A 23,737-nucleotide genomic window follows, 5' to 3' on the forward strand; every position below is an offset into this window, starting at 1 on the left:
CTCTTATCACCTCTTTCCCAACTCCCTTGTACACTCCCCCACTCCCCATCTTCCCACTTTATTTCAGGTTCCAGCTCCCACTCAAAAATTTCCTGCAGTGATAGTGACTGGGAGACCCACTCTGGACCGCCAGAGAGGCCAGGGTGTGTGCAGTCCTGCAGGAGGAGAGGGGCATGGAGCAATGATGGCAGAGCTGGGCTAAACAGAAGGGATGGGGATACTGGGAACAGGTCTACAAGGAGCAGCGGAGGTAGTCATGGTGAAGTTACTGATATATGTTATAGGAGTTAACTCTTCGGTTTCATTTTTTTTTTTTTTTTTCCCAAATGGAAGTCAGAATAGGAAAAAACCCCAGCTGAATACCCCCCAAAATAAAGGCTGCTTTAGAAGGCTTTGGCATGAAATGATTGCCAGGCTCCATTTGTTCCTTCCTTTAGATAGTGTCATTAGACTTCTTCAATTCAAATCACTCCCTCCGAACAAACATAACTCCCCAAATTGTCTGTCTTTCCTTAATTGAACACAGCTCCCCCTTGGTTATAGGCATGTTCTGCTACTTTAAATTTGTGCTATAATTTGCCTTCAGAACATTTACTTGCTTGCCTACTTAGAAATGTATTGTGTTGCCTGGTGTTATGGCATATGGTTGCCTTACATCAATTAAAAATCAACATGGTCCAACAGAATATAACACCAACCCCTACTTCTTTGAATGGATGTATGCAGCTGGGTAGGGATTAAAGCAGATTGTAATGGATTAGACCAGGGATTAAAACAGCCTGTAATGGATACTATGTTGAACTTCTCCATTTCTGTTCTTGGATATAGACTGTGCAAATCTGTGTGTTGTCAAATGACATTCTCACCATCACTGTATCATGCAGGAGGCCAGGTTTTGAAGCAAACCTGATATTTCTGAAATGGGGATGATACAAACTGGAACAGCCTCTCTTCTGTGTGCTGGTGATGGGCACGCAGTTCGCGAATCGTGCAGGAGATGGGGGTGTTGCTCACGTTACCTTTGTCTTCTAGAGAAGGAGCGGAATTACAGAGCACTGCTGTTTCTCTCTTCGGCACTGAGGCTTCTGCTGAGGGCTTGGAGATCTGGAGCGGGGATATTTTAATAGGCAGTCCCACATCATCAGTGGGACTTCAGCTGTGCATCCTATTATTTAACAGTAATGAGCAGGCATTGATGAAAGGGTTGTAGGATTTTCTCTAGAAACACCAGGTCTTTTATATGTGTACCTGTCTGTCTGAGAAATGAGACCCGGGGGTAATCTTGCTGATGTAGTATGAACTGAATGTCTGGGATTCTCCCTGAGTGTGGCAGGTGGGGATGATATTCACAGAGGGTGATTTGAGCCACAAGTAACAGCTCTTCAGCTTGCAGGGTAGGAGAGACCTGCTATTGGGGTGCTGACAGTACTGCCCTAAAGAAAAGTGTTGGTGAACATACCTGTGCATGAAACCAATCGCATTCTGTGCTATGTCCATGTGGTGACAAAGAGCAATGTGGTGGACACAAAGCAATGCTTTGTGCTGGCAGCATTTGGGAAAGAAGATACGTTCACAAGTCCTGTCTTGGTGTGGGTGGACTTTGGTTATGAAATCGAGGATGATCCTTTGCAAATGAGTGACTGATCCAGTTGTGAACATGGACAAGGTCTTAATGTTCAGCAAGGCTGAGAAGATAAATGGGACTGAGTGGAGTGCACATTAGCTAAGCAGTAGCAGTTGCTAGCCTCACAGTAGCTTTTACTTTGTGGTGACAGGGTTTCTGGAGACAAAGAGATCTTTAGGAGCGGCAGTGAATTGCTGCTGGGTCCACAGGGACTGGAGAAACTTTAATCATAATGTGAAGACAAGTTCTGTGTGTCACAGCTGCAGCCCAACGGTAGGAGGATGACATTTGGTGGGCAATGCATCCCTTTGTGGTGCATAGCAATGGCAAGATTCAGGGGTGGAATGTGTCCTGCTGATGCCACGTATCTGGGGCCGCTGTTGATCTAGGGAAACAGCTGAGATTCTTCCTGTTCCCCATACCATATTGTTGCTTTACAAGCAGCAGGAGGGTGCAGACTTGGGGCTGGCCTGGCTCTGTGCATGCAGATCAGTGCCTGCCACAGGTGTGTGTAACTTGTGCAATCTCCTCGCCTGTGGTTTTATGGATCAGCTCAGGCTGAGGCCTACGTCACTGCTCCCACACAAATGAAATGTCATCTCCTAAACATTTTGGCAGCGTAGTTTGAAAAGAAGCCGATTCCAAGCCAGAAATAACATCCGTTGCGTTGGGGGTGGGTGATTTGTTTCCCGTGCCCCCACCTCCCACTTTCCCTCTGCGTCGGGATTTACAGCTCACGGGCAGGGCCGTGCCCGTGGGTAGCGGCTCGCCCCGCACCCGCCCACTGAGCACCCCTTGTGCCCTTCCCCCGCCCCGCGGAGCTGTTAGAGCTTTTCTCTGCAAACCGGCTTTAGCCTCCGGACCCTCTTTTCACTCTTGGAGGACAGTCATTTAGCGACAGCTCACACCGTTTGCAGCAGCCAGCGATGTTTGCAATCCCCTCTTCCCTCCTCCGACTTGCTTTCCGCTCTCTCCGAGGGCAGCCGCGCTGCACAGACCCCCCCAGCCCGAGGCAGGAGCTTTGCAGCGGGATGGGGCTAAGCTCGGGGCACCGGCTAGCAAGGAAACCCCACCGCTCTCCCGGGAGGGCACAGCCATCAACCCATCCTGTCCCTGTCGCGCTCTCCTCCCCTTCCTGGCGGCTGGGAGACCCCCGTTAAATGGGAGAAACTGTGGAGCCATTCCCACTCAGGGACTGGGGGTGGTGGGGGGAAACAGCGCAGGGAGAGCGGTGTAGTTGGTGGATCCGTCCTTGGACGGCAAAGAATGGCTGATGTGGTAAGTGGGTGTGTGGGACGATTAACATAACGCTAATTATTGACACTTTTCAAAGGGAGGAGGAGAACGAGGGAAGGTCGTCCGTGGGTTTCAACTGTAGAGAGAGTGCCGGCGTGTTGCTGCGCTGAATCGCTCCGGAGGGACGTGGCACAGGCTATGACAAGGGTGACCCCCGGGAGGATAGGGGTCGCCCCGCAGCCGTGCCTGCCTTCTCCCCTTCGCACCGTGCCATTATTCACGCCTTGTCCGCGAGCTGAAGCTGCAACGGCTCCTTGGGTTTTGCCAGCAGAAAGCAGGTGTCCTGGCCGGGGAAATGTTGCATCCCTGCGATGGGAGCGGGAGCACTACACTGGCATGACCTAAAGAAATACTTCTGCCTCACTCCTCCCGACACAGTCCCGAGATGATGCTTCAGTGAGCTGCCTGTAGATACTACCCTTTCTTCGCCCCCCAAATAAGTCCTGTTAGTGTCCTTTCCTGGATGGTGGTGAGGTTGCTGGGATTCCCACGCACACGCGCGGGTTCCCACGGCTGGGAGGCTCCGCTCAGTACGGGCACATCCTCATACCGGGGGCCGACTCTGATGCGGTGCTGCCTGGATGCCTGACGCTCTTACACACGGGGAATCACCCAGGAGCTACTCATCTCAGCTGCGTTCCCTTATGTCCCTTACCCATACCCAGCCTTTGCGCGTACATACGCATGCATATACATAGGCTGAGGAATGCCTACACTGCTGTAAATACGAGTATATGTAAATATACATCAGGTGAAACAGTGCATGACGGCTGCTTTATCTCAGGCAAGAGCACACATACCAAATCAGGAGAAAAGGCTGGATGATGCTCCAGCTGATTCGGCGCGGTGTCCCGCTCCCGCCCCCGGCCCCGCTCCCGGCCCCCGGCGGCGCGGCGCAGCGCGGCTGGTGACTCGGCGGTGTATTTCAGCGGCGGCGGCGGCTTGGCAAGGCTCGGGGCTCCTCCCCCCGTGTGGTGCTACCCTCTCACTTGATCAAATCCTTGAACGTGAACAGTTTCACTGAAAAGCACTTTTCAAAAAAAATAAAAAATCCACCAACAGTAAGGAACAGAATCCAACTACCGGGGAGTCAGGTTTGGTGGTTTTTTTTCTTGTTTTTCTTTCTTTCCTTTTTTTTTTTTAATATTTTTTTTTCCTGGTCGTCGTCTGAGAGGCTGAGAAAGGGGGAAGAGAAAGCAGAGTGAGAGAAAGAGGAGCCTTTTGCAAATAATAATTATTATAATTAGAATAAGAATCCGGCCCCTTTCTCCTTTAAAAAGAAAAAAAAAAAGCAAAAAAAAAGCCCTAAACGCAACGCCTCGTTCCCCCTCCCTCTCCAAGCCCCCCGACTCGCTCTGCGAAGACATGGAGAAGCGGACTAACTGCTTTCCGACCAGCCACATCGTTTTTCTCGCCTGGACATGGCTCTTACTTCTCTCTTGGTGTTGCACCGGCGCCGAAATAACTTGCGGATCCTGCTCGTCTCCATCACCCTCCTGGCCGCCCTCCTCGTCTCGCCTTAGGCAGGAGCAGCGACAGCCGCCACTGCGAGGATTACGGAGCTGGCCGGGCGGCCGAATGCGGGGCTCGGCCGGGGCGGCGGCCGCCGCGGAGCCGCTGCCGGGCGGGGAGCCGGGGGGCCGCACGGGGCCGCGGGGAGCGGTGCTCCGCTCGGCGGGGGCGGGCGGCGGCGCGCCTGGGGGCCGGGGCCCGGCGGCGCCGCGGAGCCGGCGGAGCAGCGAGGGGCGCCGGGCAATGCCGGCGGGCGGCGGCCGGGGGGTGCCTGCGGCCGAAGGGCAGCGCGGAGCCCGGGCTCAGCCCCATGTGCGCCTGGAGGAGGGGAGAGCGGAGCGGCTGCGAGGGGCAGAGATGCTGAGGCTGAGCAGCACCACCTTCGCGCTCACCGGGGATGCGGCTCACAACCAAGCCATGGTGCACTGGTCCGGGCACAACAGCAGCGTGAGTATCGCCACTTCGACCCGACCCGGCTGGGCTGGGATGGTGCCGCTGCGGCCGGGGGTGCGGGGAGGAGAGGGGCACTTGGCGGGCACCTTGCTTCTATTGCCAAGAGAAGAGGTACACGGAGCAGAAAAATAGAAAAGTTTGCATAGGAAAGGTTGAAGGAGAATGGGAACACCTTCCCACCCCCCGCCCCGAAGGCAGAGCTGTGATCTCCGAGGCAGCGCGATCGGAGCGCGGCCAAGGGGGCTGGGCTGGCCGGAACCTTCTCCCTTGTCCAGGGGAGACCCCCGGCTCCCCGCTCCGGTCTGTCCCATGTGCCTGCACAGCTGGGTCCCCTTTCTCTCTTCACATGTAATATACACCTCGGCACGCTTCGCTGCCTCTGTGCCAGGGGATGAATGATGTACAGTGGTGGTGGAAAAGCCCTGCTGTTCCCCGCTCTGCATGCTGGCGACAAGAGACATCCCATTAATTCATGAAGGGGTGGAAAGCCCCACAGCACGTTAAGGGGCTCTGAAAGGAGACAGGTAGTGCAAGCACAATGAAAAGTTCATAAAAAATCGATGGCATCTCGTGTCATTTCCCTGAAGTCAAAAATAGCGAGTAGCTGAGTTGTCCCTGAGAGCCTGTGGGGCTGTGGTGCATGTGGGGGTGTCCCAAAAGCCCACACGCCATCGTGCCATGATAGTGGAGGGCCCTCCCTCGCACCCTGCTTTGCAACGCCTGGCAGATGGCTGTGGAAAGAACTTCAATTTTCTTTTAACTTGGTATCAGAAGTACTATTTCCACTCTGATGTAAAGTCTGAGAACAGGTGTAATTTAAAGGACTCCAGGAAACATTTATATCTGGTGGCAGTGTTCCCATTATTCTAATTATTAGCGCTTATCACTGCATTGAAAATGCCTCTTTTATTGTTTTGCCGCTATTGGAAATTGGCATAAAGCAATTAGCAGCATTAAACAGATCAGCTGGATTTTCAGATACATTCTTCATGAAACTGATTAGTCATTAAAAAGTGAATTGTCTATCTATCTGACTGGCTATCTATATCTATGCACCAGCTGTAGCTCCGTGATGTGCAATTCAACCATCTTTATTTTTTTGACTGGAAGTTTTTTTCTCCCTCTATTTATTATTACTTAGGCAATAATTCTGACAGCAATGTAGATGTTACTTTGATTTAACCATTTTTTAAAAGCAGTTGTGTTTGCCAGACATGAATTCCACTCTCATTAAAGATGAAAGCAAACATTCAAAATAAAACAGCTGCATGGTATATTTTAGCAATACACTTGTCTCTAGGATTATTTATTTTTAATGTAACGTGGCATGGAATGAAAAATCAACCTATATGCCCTCTCTTTTGTTTCATTTTGGTGCTGAATCAAGGTGTGTTGAGCAAAAGAAGCTAAAATCCTGACCCCCCCATCCGTTCCCAGCATGGTTTTCCAATAGTTTTGAGTCTTTCTGGTTAAAGTAGCAGGGAAAACTCCTTCTGTAGGCATTTTCAGGGGAAAGAAACGTTATCTTTTCTAAAATGCAGGTCAGAAAATGGTTTTCACAAAATTCTCCCTCTCACCTTGGTTTCTTTTACAGAAATGTGCCATTTAAATAACTAGTTTCCTTTATTCTTTAACTCCAGGGTAATAAAGTAAAATGTCTTGGTTGTTCACAACTTTCCATTAAGATTTTGCACCTCAAGATGCTATGCGTTGAAAGCTTCTAACTCACAAACACAAGCAAAAGCAAAAGATTGGTGTTTATTGCCAGTGTGGTATTCATAGGAAGGAAAAGTGTGCGTGTTAATATATCCTACATAGTGTTATCTGTTAGCGATTTTTCTGAGATTTCCCATCTGAAGACTTTTTCTCTTCTGCCTCTTAGAGGAAACACACTGCATTCAGTGATTAATTGGATTTCTTTTTTTTTTTTTTAACAGTGTAGAGGGAAACTTAGATGCTTGAACCTGGGTCCTTTCATTTTTCAGCAGAGAAATCTGAATCCAATGCCTGTTCTTCTGCTGCAGTTCAGTTTTTACCTACTCGTACTGTTGGGGTGACTGTGGCACAGGAATGTCAAGCAATTTGCCCAAGGTCACTCAGGGAAATTGTGTGGCTTCTTTTGCCAGCCACATTGGTTCCCAGACTCTCACCTCAGCATATATTTTCTTAGGTCACAGTAAATGTAAAGCAGTGGGAAGGTGTACTGAAAATGGACAAAAGATATTAACTTGTGTCATGATTATGTCGGATGACCTAGGAGATCAGGTAGGACATGCTAGGACTCTATAAATGGGATTGTATACATGTAGGAATAGTTACATTTAAACAGTCCTAAAATTACATTCGGCCCTTTGAAGGCAACCGAGAGGCTGACATGGCCCTCGGTGAAAATGAGTTTGACACCCCTGCTGTATGCTATTGCTTTCAGGCTGCCCAAGCAGTAAAGAGACATACATCTCACTTTTACTAATTCCCTGTTACTTAAACAGACTTCAGAACTTAAGCTTTTGTCGCTTATGATTTATTAAAAACATGATCAATCAACCTTCATGCAATGAACTAGTATATTTCAAATCAGGCATTAATGGTGGAGAATTCCTAACAACTGGATGGATTTGCAAAGAAGATAAAAGCATGGTAATAAAAAAATAATTTTATTACTGGGACGTATAGATCTACAGACACTCCACAAAAGAGAGATCTTTGCATCTGCTGCATGTCCTGTTACCTAGAATGTTAAAAACTTCCTGTGGTCTTATTTTATTATTTGAAGAACAACTCCCCCTCTGTCTCCTATACCCCTTTTCTCCCATCTCCCACAAATCTCACTTTAATTTATTAAAAATCAATCCCTTCCACTCAACAAACTTTTGTTTTCTCCATTTGAAGATAGTGAGGTCAGGATTAGGATAGAAGCAAAAGGCTGGTGAGATCAGGGAATCTGTGTTCTCTGCTTTGTCCTGCCCAGAGGCTTTTTCTGTGACCTTAGGAAAGACAATTAACCTCTCTGGATCTCCTCTTCCATGTTAAATGAGGATAGTACTACTTAGCTACCACAAAGTGGTGGTGTGGAGCAGAATTCCTTTCTGCTTTGTACAATACCTGAAGATCTTCAAGTGGATATTGTTAGGAAAATGCAAAAATACTGTTCTGTGTAGAAATGAGGTTTGTGTTCTTGGGAAGGGGACATGGCTTAATTCGGTGGGTCTGATATTAGGAAAAGGAGACTGTTACTTGAGCTTCAAGTATTGGTCTGCCCTAATAAAAGCATTTATTGAGAGAGCTCACTGAAGGTCTTGAGGGACCTGGTAGAGATTAGATAAAGTGTTTTCTTGCTAAGGCCTTTCTGAAGGAGGAAGAAGTTTTAGGGAAAACTACTCTTGTTCCCAGAAGATCTGCAAGCCATTCTTTTTTTTTCAAAGCCATTCCACTCTGAACACACACCATGTGCAAATGTGCATTTGGTGAGCAGGTGTATCCTCTACACCTGTTTTCCCTCTCTAGATGGTTATGTTATTGCATGAAATGTTTCCTCGTTCCGCTCACTGGATGCTCTCTCCAGCCTTCTTGTGAAGATTATCTGAATCCTCAGATTTTTTTCTTTTTCTCTTCCTGATTTCTAGGATAAAGACCTGCAAAAATAAGTAACAGCACCTTTAGTGTTGTTACAGCTTTAAATCTCAATGTCTTGTTTCTTGACAATAGATTTTTTTCAAAAGATTTCAAGAAGCTACTGTGGATAAATCACACTCAGATCGTTCTCCTGATATGATCACTAGTGGAATGGTAAACAGAGGCTGTTGTCATTAGGTTTCAGAGTTGACCCTCTGATGAATGTAGCTGTTTATAGGAAGTACTTAATCCTGTTCATGCTTTTTCCATGATGGCAATGATATAAATTCTGTGGTGTTTTGGGTGGGGTTTTTTGTTGCTGGTTTGTTTGTTTGTTTGTTTGTGGTTTCTTGTTTGTTTTTAATATGAGAAGCAAAGATGCACATTTTTAGCTTTCTTTTGACCTCTGGAATATATTTTCAATCCATTGTCTATGGAGAGGCTTCAGCTTATTATCATAGTATGCTTTAGTTATCATATATATACATGCTTTTTACTTTCTAGTAACCAGAGGCAAATTTCAGACATATAGATGAGGAAATGCACTATAATGTGACAGTAAGAGCAGGAGAGGGCTTTTGTCTAAGGCATGTGCAATACTGCAGGTTGCTTCAGCCAGGCCAAGTTCCTGTATGATCCTAGAGGCTGGATTTTTCATGCTATAGGAGAGAAGTCAGCCGTGCATCTTTTAATCTCAGAGCAGTGCAGAAGATAAACCTGCAGAAGTATAGTGTGCCTAAGTGAGATAGCTGCTGCCTGTGCAGGCCACTCAACTGCATTGATGTTTATGGTGTGATCCAGGCTCTGAAGTTGTGGAAGGCAGGACAAGAGCTGGTGAGAGACTGGACCGAGGTCTTGTTTTTTCTTGTCCGCCAAGCTATACTGTTTTGTTCAGAGGTCCTGTCAGCCTGTGGCTGTCATCTCTAGAGTTAACGTGGTTGTGAGGCTCACTCTAAGACTGAGAATATGAGATGTCTTTGGGAGAAAACTCTGATAAAGAGGAGGCTAATACTACTACAGTAGGCTACAGCCACCTGAAGTAGAGTTAGAAAGAAGATGGAGCTTATCTTATTGGTTAAAGAGGATATAACGTGTGGCAATGGCCACAACGTATGTCACATTGGACCTTTCTCAAAGAAACTGGTGCAGCAAAGCACCAGAAAGTTTCGAGAATCCCTGGAGATTTCCAAGACTCACGTAGACATGATCTGATGGTGACAACCCTGCTCTGAATGGGCTTCCATGATCCTTTCCCCCTGCTACTACTAATCCTGTTCCTTTACCCTGTGCAAGCTCTGAGGGCTGGCAGTGAAAACCAGGTTGTACAAGTTCTCGCAGTGAAGTCCGCCTCTTCCGGGAATGATTCTTCTGAATGCTGTTGGCAGTGTTGTGGTGTGATTTTGCTAATGTACTGGTGGTTTGATGCTGAGACATTACTCACTCCCATGGCGAATTACGAGCTGGGGAGGCTGATGGGTTTGCTGTGTGCCAGGTAGTTTTTCATTAAGATGCCTAGCAATGCAGTGTGTGATGGGCAGAACAAGGTGGGCAATGTTTGCAATTACAAATAGTCTGCTGTGCTTGGAAGGGTGGAAGGGGAGAAAATTGATCTTTAGGCAGGTAATGTTGCATTTAGTTGTCAACCATGGGTAACTGCTCCAACGGTCCAGTTGGGTTTCAGTCTAAAATGTTTACTCCTAGATTGCAAGAGGGTGACAGAGCAATCATATTAATTGCACTACATTTGGTAGATGTTTTAATTGCTATTCTAGACTGTTTCTTTCTCATATGTTTTTTGGCTAGGTTGTGGTTGTGTTGCCATCGAAGGTAGGCTGGCTGTGTCACAGTGTCTTGATGCATTTCCAGTTCTCCACTGCTGTTAGTAATGAAGTTTGCCACTAAAGTCCTTCCCCATGACTTTGCCAATCCATTTTTCATTAATATTTAAATACAAGATGGGGAAATAGAAATGAAACTCTTGCATGGCAATTGCTTTTATGTTTGTGTTGTGTCAGTAGAGCAGGAAGGAGGCATCTGGAAAATATTTTTCAGGTTATTCCTCTCCAGACTGATTTTATTGCAAAGTCAGGTTGATGTCCAGTGGATAGGCCTTGATGTTGCCTGTGGATCCCGTGAAGCTGGCAGATTCCCCGGGCCATTACTCTGCCTAGCACAGCAAGCTGTCGATGTTCTTGTAGCTCAGAGCTCAGGAACAGCACTGGCTCTGTTCTGGGTGCCTGTCAGCAGTTTCCCTTCAGGCCTCAGTACTTCGACGTTTTCATGCTCAGAGAAGAGGCCTAGAATTTGTGGCTAAGCTTTCACAGTGATTTAAATGGAAACAGAAACAGATATTTGATTCTTTAATTAATTTTTCATGGAAAAATTAATCCAATTAGATGACAAAGTATTTTGAAAATGGGTGTGAGCAGATAAATGATGTTAGGCAGGAAAGATTTTTCCCAAAAGAGAGGTGATATCACAGTATCACAGTATGTTTGGGATTGGAAGGGACCTCAAAAGATCATCCAGTCCAATCCCCCTGCTGGAGCAGGAACGCCCAGGTGAGGTCGCACAGGAACATGTCCAGGTGGGTTTTGAATGTCTCCAGAGAAGGAGACTCCACAACCCCCCTGGGCAGCCTGTTCCAGTGTCTGTCACCCTCACTGAGAAGAAGTTTTTTCTTAAGAAGTTTTCTTAAATGCAAGGCTGTGGGAAGATGAAACTTTCTGAGAGCTTCCGAATTCGTAGCTGGATTCATAGCAGATATTCTAGAAAAAAAATCAAAGCAGTCTCATCTAATGGGCAAAGCACAGGTTAAGGTGTGAAGATCTTTAATGTTGGTTGTACTAAAGGATACTGGAAGCCAGTTTTGCAAACAGTCAAGTATTTCCTTAAGTCATACCATAGTGCCATGCTTGTTAAGCTCCCTGGATGTCTGTAGATAGAATGGAGGAGAGCAGTACATGCTTACCTGGTCAGTATTCTCTTACAAATCTGTATTTGTTTCAGGAATAAAGGCCAAGCCTGAGCTCATGGCTGGGATTGGTTCCAGGACAATTGCAAGGAAACCTGTCAGTTCTGGGGTTAAGACTTGGGTTTGGCTGGGATCTGGTCAAGTTTAGCTTCCAGTGAGAATCTGTGCTTTAAGATGTGGAGTCCAACTTGTCTCTAATCAGCAAGTAAATTAAATGACATGTTCCTTGTGAAGCACTGAATGCAGCTTCCTTCCCTCCTGTGCACAGCCCTTCCCTCTCTCTTGCTTGCCTCTGGGAGGTGGGAGTTTGTCCTACACTTTAAGCCATGGTGGGGACAGATGTGGTGATGTACTTGGCAGAGCCCAACAGGGATTTTTAGCTGAAATAACCCTTAGATGGAAATTACTGCTTTACTGAAGCCACACCTTCACATGCAAGTTTCTTGGCTTGCTTAAACTCCCTGCAGGATTCCAAGGCAAATGAATTCCCAAATTCTAACTTCCCCTTAATGTCCAGGGAAAATTGCAGCATTGTTAATGTTTCATTCATGCAAAAAGAAGGGCATGACAGTATTTTCTGTCCTGCCTTTATGGGGTGTTGTGAGACTGAGGGAACTGAATAAAGTGTGCTGCATGTTTGAAAAGTGAAACTGTGTGGGTGTTAGACATAATTGATAAATAATCTGCTATGGAAAGTTTAGGGTCAATTTCCAGCCCTGGTTGCCAGCAGACTCACAGCATACAATAAAAATGAGAAAATATTTATGCTGAATAATCAAATGTATTTTTTTTTTTCTTCTCCTCCCTCTCAGTCCTGAAGGAGACTTGATTGCTCTCACACTGAAATGAGTGGCAAAACCATCTTGTTCAAGGACGGTCCCTGACACTGAGGCTGTCACGATGTTTTCTCCCCTTCATATTCTGATATGCAACAAAAATGCTGGCCGGGCAGATCTGCAGAGCGCTACAGGGCCTCTGTGCCCAATATAGCATCGCTTTTAATTAGCCCCAGCGTGATTTGGACGCCCTGGGGTCCAGGCTGTCGGAGAGGGTGCCGGGCTGCTGGTGTGTGAAAAGCAGAGCCGGGCGCTAGAGGGAGCGTGGGCATTTGCTAAAGGAAGGAAATCACTGCAAAGGACGGGGAGGGGAACTGGGGCCCGGGGAATGCTCGCTGGCAAGACAGACGCTGCTGAAATATTGATATGAAAACCCGCTTGGAGTCATTGACTCTGTGAAACTCTTGCTCTCTGGGGTTCCCTTTGCAAGAGAGGAAAATAGTCTTAGCATGCACTTGGCCATGGTAAAGCCTTTCGTACCCTTGTCATGCTGCTGATACTATTTCTTAATTGCTAATTGCTGCCAGGCTTTTTCCTGAAGGTGAGAGTCCCAATGCCCAGGGTCTCTCATCTGCCATTCCCCTCCAGTCTGACTCATGTGCCTGTAAAGCCACCAGCAACCCCCAGCAGCTGCCAGCAGTGCTGCTGGGTTGGAAAAGGGATGATGCTAATTAACCTTTACAGTGCCAGGAGGCAGCAACCTGAATCCTGGCTGCCCCTGACTGAAGCAGTGTGTGCTCTCCATCTCCTCAGCTGCTGTGCCCCTTTTTGTCCCCAGGATAGCTGTTGATAGACCCTCTTAGCTGCCGATCTTCTCGCTCTCCTGCACCAGCTACAGCTGGTAGGTGAAGGCAGGGGAATTGAGCTTTGTGGCCACTCTCCCTGGTGCCTGGTCTACAGAGGATACGTTTGTTACAGCAGGTCCCTGCCACTTGGGACTCCACAATATTTTGACCAGTTTGAGGATGTTGCACGTCTTAGTGTTTCTGTTCCCCTTTTCTTTCTTGTGAGTGTGAGGGAACAGAAGGGACTGGAATTCATCCCCATCACTGCATGCTAGGACAAAATTACATTTTTTCCTGGGCAAAGGGGTTGCATTTACTGGTGTCATTTGGACTAAAACGGATGTTTGGGACTTGGGAAAAATAGAACTGAAGCACGGCAAATCACTTAGGTCAATGATCAGCTAAAGGTTTTGGAATCGGAAAAGCAACTGCTTTGGTACTGCTCCAGACACTACGCCCGTCTATAATACGTAGGTACTGGTGATACATTTTCAGTGGATGGTGATATTGCTGATATGCTCCAGAAATGTGCTGAGCCCCTTGTGGGGATTTGGTAGGGGACTCCAGTGAGGGGTTAGTGGAGCCAAGGCCTTGAGCCTGGAGCTCCAGCTGACTTTCAAGGCAGAGCCAAAAGCATGGGTTGAGTTCAGATGTGCTTCCTTGGGGTGCCAGAGGAGAGAAGGCTATGTGTGCAGGTTGTCTTCATGATTTTTTGATTTGCCATTGTGCCTAATGGGGGTGTGCATTGCACCTCTACAGGGCAGAGTTAACTCACATGCAGGGCTGTTGCTGAGGCTTAAAATATATGGATATTTGCAAAAGCAAGAGAATGTATAAAACATGATTATTTAGCTCTTGCCAGAAGTGCTTTAGGACCTCATGAGCACAGGGCGGAAGGAGTAGGAGCTCTAATTGGTTGTTAGCCTTTCCCTATGGTTTGTGCCTGATTGGAAAATCCCCCCCAGCTGTGATCAATATATCAGGTGCAGGCAAAGAGGACGTCTGTCTGCAGCCCTCCCTTGCCTCTATTAAAAGACTGAAGGGGGAATTCTTTCTGCACAGGTAAGAGAGTGGATGACTGTGTATTTGTGGGCATTTCTCTGTTCTAGGCTTTCTGTCCTTTACCACCAAATACTGCTAGTTTTGTGCTTACAGCATGACAGGTGTGGTTGTACTTATAAAGCTCTTATGCTTCAGCTATGTGTTTCAAAAATCACTAAAAGGAAGATCAGTAGTATTAGTCTTACTAGTCTGATGTGGTAGTTGTTGTTTGTTTGTTTGTTTTTTGTGAAACTGAGGCATGCAAGAGAGAAGGAATCTGTTCTGGGTTGTGCTGCTGATCAGAACAAAAGTTTGAAGGCAAGTTTTCTGGTTTATGTGCCTTATTGATGTGACTCCTTAATGACAAATGACATCTTTTGCTTAATCTGCCATGGTTCAGATACTGTGTGTATTTTCTTTTTAAAAGAGATTGCATGAAAGAAAGGAAAAATAGATGAGAAGAGGAACTAAGAGGGGGAAGAACAGGGCTCTCATGAATAACAGAGAAGTGGAACTTGCTCAGCTAAAATCATTAACAGATTGATCAAGTTAACATACTGCAAACTTCTGGCTGAAAGTGATTTAAGAGCATCTTTGTCTGCTGTTCTAATCTCTTTACCAGCATGTCTTCCCAGATTGAGTTATTTCAAATTGCAGCTCTTTTTGAGCTGGATGAGAATTGACACGGTGAAACTGCAGGAGTCATAAATTTGGGCTTCCACTGGAAATACAGAGACAGGAGAGGGGTTACATCTGTCTGCTGAGGAGGTTGGGAGCTGGCTGTGAATTATGTGGCTTTTTTGTAACAGATTGGAATATTTTAGGATGACAGTCATAGCAGGGCACGTGTAGGTCTGTATGCCTGTTTGTGCAATGTTGTTGGGGGTAACACAGGATGCAAAGTTCAAGGGTCTTGTTAGCTTTTGGGATCATTAAGGTGGCTTCCCCACCCTTTGTATTACACTTCACAGCCCAAGGGGAAAAGTCTCCACCAGGTGCAGGTGAAAGGCTCCTGGGTGAGCCAGGCAATTAAATCTTTCTCCTGCCTTCTTGGGTGGGGCCTGGGCTCGTTCTCCCCATGTTACTCTTCCGCAAGGTGGAGGGCTGGGGCACTATGTGAAGGGCAATGTCCTTGTTCTGCCACCCACAGTGTCTTTCTGGCTTTGTTCCCAATCAGTAAAATGTTGGTAGCGCATGACACTGTAGTGTGAGTGTGGATGGGGTGCAGAAGGGTATCTGGGGTTGGAGCCCTGTTCTCCTGGACAGACCTACTATCTGAACTGGCATGAACCACTGTGTTTGCAGTGGGACAGGGTTTTGCTTCTGTTTGGGCATCAAAAACCTGGTGTAAGGCACAAGACTGGTGAGCCTGCACGTAAAGGATTGTGGTGGCCTTGTGCACAGGAAGCCTTGCTCACATCCTGTGGTGGGAGAGGCAGGTAGGCAGACCTGTGTATCAGGCAGGAGGTCTCTGAAAACCACATTTGGCATCTGGCCTGAAAAAAGGCTTGCCTATGAGATGGTGAGACTTCAAATATGATAGCTATGATACTTGAGAGAATAGTTATTTCAAAAGAGAGTAAATCTTTGTCCCACTGTGCTTTGGCAACTATTGGAGCAATACCAGGAGAAAGCCCTGTGCAGTCACAGTGTCCATGTCCTGTGTTACAGAGGTATAATAGAGGCGATTCGACAGTTGTCGGCCAGACTTCTCTGGGTAGTTGATCTTTGGACAGAAGGGCTTTCAGAAAAGTGTGAAATATCGAATATGGCAAAGAAAGGTCTGGCTGGGACACCCCACCAGATTATGATTTCTGTTGAGTGTTTTTGAGGCTCTGCCCCAGTAGTTGTACTGAACATTTGATTATCTGGCCTGTGAGAGCTGTCTGCTCTCCAAAGGATCTGAAAATGAGTGAAACGCCTGGTCATTTTGTTAAGCAGCAGAAGTTAGCCATCACTTATCCATTAACTGCTTGCCCTTCCAGGGCTCTTCTATCTCTCAATGTTTTCTTTCATCTCTGTGATGATCCCTCATTCTGTTGCCCATTTGCACGAGTAACTAGTGGCACATGGCGTACTTGGCTGAGCATTACAGATGTGCTGGAGGGCTGGCTGTGGTGGATACACTTATCAGTGGGAGCCCTGCCAGCTGTAGGCATGGACATTGGGTGGCTCATGGTTCAGGCCAGATATTATTTTGGGACCTGCATCTTCACTCAGCTGAACTTTCAGGAACTCAGTATCTCTGTGACCATTTCCTCTGTTAAATGCAGTTCAAAATGGTCAACAGATTCCAAAGTTATCCCTCCCATGCTAACGCCCAGACAGCATTGTTTGTTTCCGCCAAAGCTGAAACTTTGTTTCTTTTTGAAGGCAACCTAAAAACACAGCTACAACATCAGCACTGAGGAGGCCTTAATTTACTCAATTAATGTTATTCACTGTTGTTTTTTGCCAGCCTGCCTGGGAACTCTGTTCCTTTAATCAAAAGACATCATCACTAGCAGTGTAGCTTTCTCAGTTTGCTTGTACTGCATCTCTTTGTTCCAGGCTCTATTCTGTCCACCCTTGCATTTAATTAAGATTATGTTCATTACTTGTTCCTACCTTGCATGCTACAAGTAACAAAGCCTGCCTTTCTCAGTTGTGCTGAGATCTTGTACTGGTGGCTCTTAGCTTTCTGTGTGCTTTATGTTTTTCATTTTTTATTTGTGTTTCCTGTAGTGCCACTGGAAACACAATAAACTGGAGTGGGGAGAAGGTGTCTTAGTGAAAACTCATAGAAGGGGGAAAGAGGCAGGTCTAACTCCAGCATTGATGAATGAGATCAAATGGTAGATGGTCCAAAAATATTAGATCATTTGAGAATGCTAGGTCTTCTGTAAAATGGGAGATTATAATCTTCTTCCCCCAAGGGGGAAGGTTAACAGTCATGAAAGTCACTGACTAGTGGAGTCTGATCTCAAATTGGGGCCTGAATGACCCTCAGAGATTTCTTCATGCACTCATCCTACTGAAGACAAGGGTGAGAGGCAAGAGCTGACCCACAGGACATGTGAGGACAGAGGACTGAGTTGATATGTGTGTGAAAATGTGCAGTGCCGCTGTTCCTGTTCCACAGATCATTGGGAAGCACCTTAGCTAATGCTGTGCATTCCTACCTATGAGAGTTGGTCTGTAACATTTATCACCCTTAGTAGCAAACAGGTTTATCAGTATAAAGCTTGCTATACCTGTGTTTGTTAAAATGACCTGCATGTGGGCACCTGAGAGGAGTATGGGAAGGAAAGGGGTGGAGCTTCCTGGGCTTTTATGTCTTTTAAAATCCCATTTCAATCACTGCATGCTTAGGAAAAAAAAAAGTGGTTTAGAATTGTAGAAGATACTAGGCCTTTGTTTACATGTGTGCAAGGATATGTGACCTAATAACTGTAGAACTAGATATATAACTATTTAGCTAGATAAAATGTAAGTACCACGTAACCAGAGAGGATTTTGGGCTGTAGGCTGACTCTGCCTGCTTTTCCTCTGTTCCATCTCTACACTTTTCTGCTGTAGCTCATGTGCTTTGATCCCTTTATGTGGGCTTGCAGGGCCCACGTTTCTTCCCCTGATGTGGCCTTTGGGCAGTGGGTGTCTGGTATGAGTCAGGAGTGAACGTTTTTTCTCTGCCTGGTGCAAGCGGATCATGGCAGCCCTCAGTTACAGAGCAAGTTACTTTGGTTGAACATGGTTGTTTGTGTGCTGAATTTGAAGCTCTCATTTGTGTCCTCTGTGGGTTCAGTTTTACTCTGGTCTTGTAATCTGTAGATCTAACTGATCTTGAGATAGGAGGGAATGATAACAAGGTGGAAAAGAACTGGCAGTTAGTTGAGGTCTCTCCTTGAAACCTTTTCTGTCCTGAGCTAAAAGCAGTTTTTCAGAAAATGCTTGTGAAGTTGCAAGGTTTTGACAGATAAGTAGAAAACTGTGCTTAATGGTTAACACTTGGGAGCAAGAATGGTGCACTTTTTTTTTTTAAACCCAGGTGTATGTACAGCACCTCACCCAAATCTTGTATCTTTAGAGGATTATGCATATAACAGGGATGACATAACCCTGCTGTTTGTTTTTGACTGCATATACAGAATTTGAACCCCCCCTGAAGAAGAGGCAGCGTGCTCTTTCCCTGCCAGCCCGTTCCTACAGACCACAGGTGATCAGTTGTGATGGGGAAGATGTGGCCTTTTCTGTTGTTTCTGCCTTTTTGACACTGGCCTCCGCTAGTCTCTAGGTTGGCATGTTGGTCAGGTTTACTCACTTTCTCCTCCTGAATGTGGGGCTGGAAGATGTTCTGCTCCTGTGCCATGGTCCCCTGTGGTGAATTTGTGCTGACAGGTAGTGCTGGCTACAGGGAAGCTGGTAGCTATTTCAGGTTCATTTTTTATTTAAGTGCTCTCCCTCCAGAGTCAGGCTTGTGCTTGACTTATACTGATGTATTTTGAGAGTAGGGAAAAAAAAAAAAGTCCCCTGAGCAAGGCATGTGCAACTACTGGGAACTTAAGCAGTATTTTTTAATGCTGTGCTGCTTTGTTGCTAAGTCTAACTCCTGATGGGAGAGAAGGGAGGAAAGTGATTATTTGGGGTCAGTGTGCAAGTGTCTGGGACATGGTCAATTCAGGTTAGATGTGCCATGTCTGAATGATGTCTGCAGTCACCTCAGACAAGAAGTGGGCAGAGAAATGCTGTCAGAAGGCTTTTCTCCTACTTATTTAGGTTGATAGAGTTGAATGGGTCATTCTCACCTGCCAAGGTGCATAAATTGCTGTCATGCAAGCTAGAACTTTAGACTTCTGGTTAAATGGTCTGTCCTGCCATTAACTGAAAGGAGAGGAATGGTTTTGGTAAATACTTATTACCCTTTCAAGGGAAGCTGTTCAGCTGATGTTCATGGTCCAACATTCACTCTGTTTTATGGCAATTTTATGCTGGTGTTGCTCCAACAGAACTCTATTTATACTAGTGCAAACAGGACCATAATGTGAATATCTCTGTGTGTAGTATAGAGCCAGTGTGGGGTCTTAAAGTATCTCCTTGGCTTTCTGCCTTTGATTTTTTTTTTTTCCTTCTTCATTCTTCTTAGCTTTTCTTTTCCATTGTCCTGAGCTTGGGACAGTGGACATGAGTTGCCTGATTGTGAGGAACATGAATAAGGCTGCAATTTGAGGGAGTAAGATTGAGATATTATCACAGTGTGGGCAAGTATCATTCTCTCTGTCTTGTACTGATGGGAAACTTGGATGTTCAAGTGCAAATTTGCTGTAGTGCAGTAGCATGAGCCTGTGATGGTGCCATTAACAATGCAAACACTGGTGTTCCTTGGCTACCAGTGTTTTGGGCACCTTAAGATAAGAACAGCTCAGCTGGACTTGCCAAGTCTCTGTTATTTTGAAATATTTCTAATGAAAACCTCAGTGTGAAAATATATTCTAAATGCTAGTGTACTGGTTCTGGGAAAGATGAGTGTTTATTTCTAGTGCACACAGTATCTCTCAAAGCCTTACAGGCAACTGTGTGCACTCAGTTCACTGCTTTGCTAACCATCTTCACTGCTTATGAGGGGCTGTTGCTTTGAGAGGTCACGACCACCTTCCTGAATGGAAGTTGGAGAAAAAGAACAGTTTGTAATAAACTAGAAAAACAGACTTTGAAAAATTGTGCTGTGCTGTATCCTTGAGCTGGGTTTGCAGACTCTTCTGCTGGGGAAACAGTTGCTATGAGTTCTATGAGTTGTTTTTTTTTTGGTTTGGTAGATAAATAGTACACAAACTTGGCCAGACAGCCCAAGTACTGTGAGTGATTCCCTTTGCTATAGTGGAAGTGCTGTTCTGGATCCTTGCACTTCTGCTTGGAGTAACTTGTCACTGGAATCCTTTTGTCTCTCTTTTGTTCTCTCTTTAATGAAACTGCTGTGCTTGGTTTAAATCCTGGGTATTGTAAAAAAACACTTGCCTTGAAAAGGACCCTTAGCTTGATGAAGCAACAGCTTCTGTCAGAGCAGCATGTTTTATTTCAAGGACTTTTCATCTTCCTAATGCTGGAGTAGGACAACAATAATTCCTTCAAATATGGTGGCGACACACCGATGGAATGTCAGTAAGATGAGAATTAGCCACATGTGCCTTCCCCTTTTCGGGCTGCTGGCAGGCTTGGGCAGGATAGAATTTGAAAGCCTTTTCTATCTGCATGGCTGTGCTTCAACCGATGTTTCACAACAGACAGCAACCAGAAAAGCATTAATACTATGCTAAATTACAAAGTGCCACAAGCCATTGAGCTGTGTGGTGGAGCAGAGGGTCATCCCTTGAAGGAGTTGAGCAATACAGGAGTACAGACCTTTAGAAGCAGTTTTTAATGATGATGAGGGCTTCAATTGCAAAGTTCCACCAAGTAGTGTCCAAACAACACACCAAACAAAAATGAGGCTTCTTTACTGCATTAGTGGAGGCCGTCCTGGCATGTGGTATGGCATATTCTCTTGCTGCTTTGCTTATTGCCTGAGCTATGAATTGCTTTTCCAAATTCCCATGTTGGTAGTGACCATCTCTAGCTGTGCTATGCTGGTCCTTCACTGGTCTGGGCTTTAGGTTCCCCAACAGGACAAGTCCTGCTGGCTCATCTGAGGAGTGCAGACAGTGCTTTATAGGGTCTTGGTGAAAGCCTAGAGAAGTCACCTGGACTTTGGCTCTGGAGTTAAGGGTCTTTAGCTCTTGGGGCTGAATGACTTCAAGCACAAATAGACAGTGCAGTAAAGGTGGTGTATTTATTAGAGCAAGTTCTCATTAACTCTTCTTCTTGACAGGTTGAATACCTCTAGCCGTTCCTGTCCGTTGTCATACAAGATCTGATTCAAAGCCAGCAAATTCTTTGCATTTCTATTGAGTTTAATAGGTTTTGGATATGTGCCCAGGAACATAACATCACATGTGCTGAATGAGACTTAAAGTCCATCTATTCCCAATGTCACATATCTGACATTGCTCAGTAGCACAGCTCTATCTAGTATTGACTTCTATCTGGCATATCTAGCATCTGTATGGAATCAAGGAGATGTAGCACACAGGGCTCTGCAGATAACTTACTGCTCGTGGTGTTTTTGTGTGTCTGTGAGCTGGCTGACAGAAGGGAAATAATTTGGGCTTAACCCCAACCTCCCATCTCCACCGTCGTACGTCTCCCTAGATTCTGACTTGGAGCAAGCATAGATTCTCATTCTGTATTAAAAACAACAACCAACCAAACAAAACAACCCCAAAACAAATAAAACCCCCAAATCAACCAATTAAATGAAAAAAACCCAAACCAACTAACCAAATAAAACCCCTCCTATTCCTCCAAATTTTAAAGGAATGTGTTAAAGGATTTTTTTTTTTTTTTGGTATAGAAAAGCTGAGGGTTTTTTAAGCTAAAATGAAACACTTATATACTTATAAAAGAAAATTCAGTGCAATTTAGAAAATATAAAATATGCTGGCCATATGAAGTAGCTATTTTACTGTAAAAAGTCATGCTAAAAGATGCTAACCCCTCTGATTTTCTACTCTGTGTTCTGTCGTGGTATGAAGTTGATGAAAAGAAGGTTGCAGTGTTTATTTGCTTTTGTTGCAGGAAAGCAGTGAGGTCCATGCATAAAAATACAGATTATAGTGTCTGATACAGGCCGCATTAGTAAGACTGTTGCTTTGTTCTAATTACAGGAATTATGTTGCTGACGTCAGTTTGTCAGTCAGCAGAGTGGATGCTTATGTGCTGCTCTGGAGGTCACCAGAAAGTAACAGCTGCTTTTGAGAGTGGTTTGTTTTGAGGAAGTTTTTAAACCAAAAAATTCAAACTGAAAGGTGTGTTTTTGTTGTTTGCTTGTTTTTAATAAGGGTTTGGCAATACTTTTTGCTAACAATAGCAGTTGACTAAAACTGAAATCAAACTCCCTCTTCTTTGTCCTGGTTAGAAACTCACCAGTTTATGGTTGGGTAGGTTGGTGTGTTTAACAGTGAAGAGGAGTTGCACTTCACATCTAGGTCACTTGATAGTATTTCTGAGATCCAACAAAATATTTTGGCAAATGTTTCCATTTTGCTTAAAGGCCTGGGCGGGGGAGAGAGGGTTGTGTGTGTGGTTGGTGGTTGTTTTTTTTAACCTCAAAGTTAAGTTGCAACTGAAATAGAGTCATGAGTACCTTTAGAGGCAATGGGGTAGAGCTCACCTGAGCATTAGTTGTGCATGATAGATAAATGTATATGACCTCATCCTTTAGCCTTGACATTAACCACTGACAAGCTGTTTCCATCTGTGCCTCAGTTTCCCCACCTGTGAGAGGAGATGTACCTCTTTTGCAAAGCCCTTTGAGACTGACTGATAATAAGCACTGTTACCTGTAGCTTTTGGCAGCTGAGGGTCAGGCATTGGCCGCGTTTCAAGGCAGACAATGCATGTGAACTATTCTATAGTATTTTTCCAGTCTTAATTTTTGTGGGTTGCATAAACAGCATAACAAAGTTGTGAGACTTGTGGCCTGTTTGGTTGTGATCCATCAGTCTGCAGGGGGTTGTAGTCTAAGAGCTGCTGCGTAGATGTTCCAGTTGAATTCAATTTATTGTTTGCTTTTTGAAACCTAATTTCATTTCTAAATGTGGAAAGTGTATGGAGGTGGAGATTTGTCCTGGTGCTGGGAGGAGAGTCCTAGTCTGATTATTTAAAATGAATTAGTTCTGATTAAATATTTAGCCTTTAAACAACACATTTAATACGGTGAATTGCATTTTATTTATTAATGGCTGTTGCAATGAGATTTGGAGAGGAGTCCTGCTAAAACGCACTGTTGTGATATTGCGAAATATAGTAATGACTGTAATATTTTGTTGAATTATTAATATCCACTGTGCCTACAGAACTACATAAGCGTTATATTTCAAAGTTGTTTTTATTTGAAGAGTGATATGTGGGCATTGTTTTGCCTTTTTGCATAGTTTTTCAGACTGTTGTCGTTAATTAAAGGGGCAAAATAAAAGCAGGAAGAACAGTCAGGTGTTGCCACCCTCTTCTCATTATTGAAGCACCCCCAGGAAATATGTTGAAGATTATTTCTCTTGGCCAGAGCCAGGTTTTACAAAGACAGATTCCTTGTAGTGCAAAGATTGCAGTTAAAGGGAAAGGTGTGTGGGAAAGCCATGCACAGGGTTGACCTAGACTGCTGTTTCTTTAGCAAAACACCCTTGTCTTACTGCTACTACTCTTTGGCTTCTAGAGAGCACACCTGAGTGTTTCAGCAGAGCTACGTTTATGCAAACTGACAGAACTAGTCTTAAAATAGCATCTAGCGTTAAACTGACATAAAATGCATTAAGTGGTAGTTACACTAAAATGAACAAATATATCACCTTGTTAAGAGGGACATTAGTGTCCATGTTATTTTTTAGGCAGCCTTTTGTAGGTAATCTACTGGAAGAGAAGGTGTTAGTCTGGTCTTGTTTCTAAAATTCTGCTGACAAGTTTTCCCTGTTCATCAACGGGGGAGGAAGAAGCAGTGAGCTAACAGCTAAGTCTGGAGGAGAAGTTTTGCGTTAGA

General features: G+C 45.2%; 1 protein-coding gene across 1 annotated transcript in view; it reads left to right on the forward strand.

The window, feature by feature from the left end:
- Nucleotides 1-3,679: 3,679 nt before the first annotated feature.
- The window catches only part of SORCS3 (sortilin related VPS10 domain containing receptor 3), a gene marked incomplete at its 3' end in the record, with an annotated part of 289,707 nt that continues 269,649 nt past the window's right edge, over nucleotides 3,680-23,737 (forward strand). Inside the window, exon 1 of the mRNA XM_080347514.1 lies at nucleotides 3,680-4,879. Coding sequence (XP_080203640.1) covers nucleotides 4,286-4,879 — 594 coding nt within the window. The 5' untranslated portion in view covers nucleotides 3,680-4,285. The remainder of the gene's footprint in view (nucleotides 4,880-23,737) is intronic.

Source organism: Nesoenas mayeri (assembly GCF_963082525.1).
Source record: "Nesoenas mayeri genome assembly, chromosome: 7".
NCBI lineage: Eukaryota > Metazoa > Chordata > Aves > Columbiformes > Columbidae > Nesoenas > Nesoenas mayeri.